Source organism: Brachionichthys hirsutus, chromosome 11 (genome assembly GCF_040956055.1).
Source record: "Brachionichthys hirsutus isolate HB-005 chromosome 11, CSIRO-AGI_Bhir_v1, whole genome shotgun sequence".
Taxonomy (NCBI): Eukaryota; Metazoa; Chordata; class Actinopteri; order Lophiiformes; family Brachionichthyidae; genus Brachionichthys; species Brachionichthys hirsutus.
The window spans coordinates 10,990,990-10,992,280 of NC_090907.1; the positions used below are offsets into that span (position 1 = coordinate 10,990,990).

Genomic DNA, 1,291 nt, shown 5'->3' on the forward strand with positions numbered 1-1,291 from the left:
TATACTCACACGCATTCATTTTTAAAATGTTATCTGAGGTTTTACAGTCAGATCTGCACGTTTATAAAAAAAATCATTTGTAGAATTATCTGAAGAAAATGATTTGTTTGGATGTTTGCGTCAGAAAAAGTTGATTACTGGACGTTTCAAACCTGTCTTCTCCCACATCGCAGGGCATCCCGATGCCGACATTTGGAGGACTCTTCCCGTACCCTTACACCTACATGGCGGCGGCAGCGGCGGCGGCCTCAGCAGCGGCCCTCCCCACCACCAGCACCTCCAACCCTCTCTCCAGGAACCCCTTCCTGAGCTCGTCCCGGCCTCGACTTCGCTTCAACCCATACCAGCTCCCAGTGTCGCTGCATCAGAGCTCCAGCCTGCTGGCCGCGGGCCTGGGCGGCCTGGGCGGCCTCGGCGCAGGTTCTGAATCCTCTAAGCCGGGCAGCAGGGAGACGAGCCCGGCCCTGGAGCACCACAGCAACCATAAGACTGGAGGGTTGAGTGGGAGGACCACGTCTCCCAAAACCTCCATGAAGGACACGGCGAATGAGCTGCAGAGCATCCAGAGACTGGTGAGCGGCCTGGAAGGCCAGAGGGATCCCTCCCCGACTGCTGACTCTCCCAATTGATGAAGACTCTGTCTGAGATGAAGGCTTACCAGAGGACTATAAATGCATATGTCTTGTACAGCACATTACGGAGGCTGGGACCAGGGTTTGACCGATACGGGTCCCCGAAGGCCTGGAACTGGTATATTTCTAAACAAAGCTGCAGATAGAACTTTAGTCCGTGTTAAGAAATTTAATCTTTTAAATTTACACACATTGAGGATTTCCTCTGGAGCAGATGGGAACGGATGGGAAGCCTGCCTGACGTTTCAACCACTCAGAATTCTTGTGTTTTAGGGTCAGCAGCTCTCGGAGGCAGGCAGGCAGGCAGGCAGGCAGGCAGGCACCCCCAAGTCCAGGAGACGTTTTTATATTGATAAAAATGTTTTGACATTATACGTATGCAAAATACCAATTAAATAAATACCTAAAATGAAATATGCAAGGAAGTGTAGCCAACAGTGAAACACATATTAGACAACGACAAACTAAAACAATGAAGTATTAAAACTCAAAACGCATCCGCTTCATCTCCATCGTGTCCGAGGTGAACCACGAGGGCCCTTATATCGGGCGAACTCGCCTCTAGTCCGCTTCACTTGAAGCATTTGGGCTTCAGGCCCGCTGAGCCTCGAACCGGAACCGGCGCGGCCTCCATCCAGAGCCTGCAGCTGTTGGAAAGG

General features: G+C 51.4%; 1 protein-coding gene across 1 annotated transcript in view; it reads left to right on the forward strand.

Annotated features, from left to right (window-relative positions):
* The window catches only part of tbx2b (T-box transcription factor 2b), a 3,812-nt gene extending 3,183 nt beyond the window's left edge, over positions 1–629 (forward strand). The window contains 1 exon segment of the mRNA XM_068745788.1: positions 174–629. Coding sequence (XP_068601889.1) covers positions 174–629 — 456 coding nt within the window.
* The last annotated feature ends 662 nt before the right edge of the window (positions 630–1,291 follow it).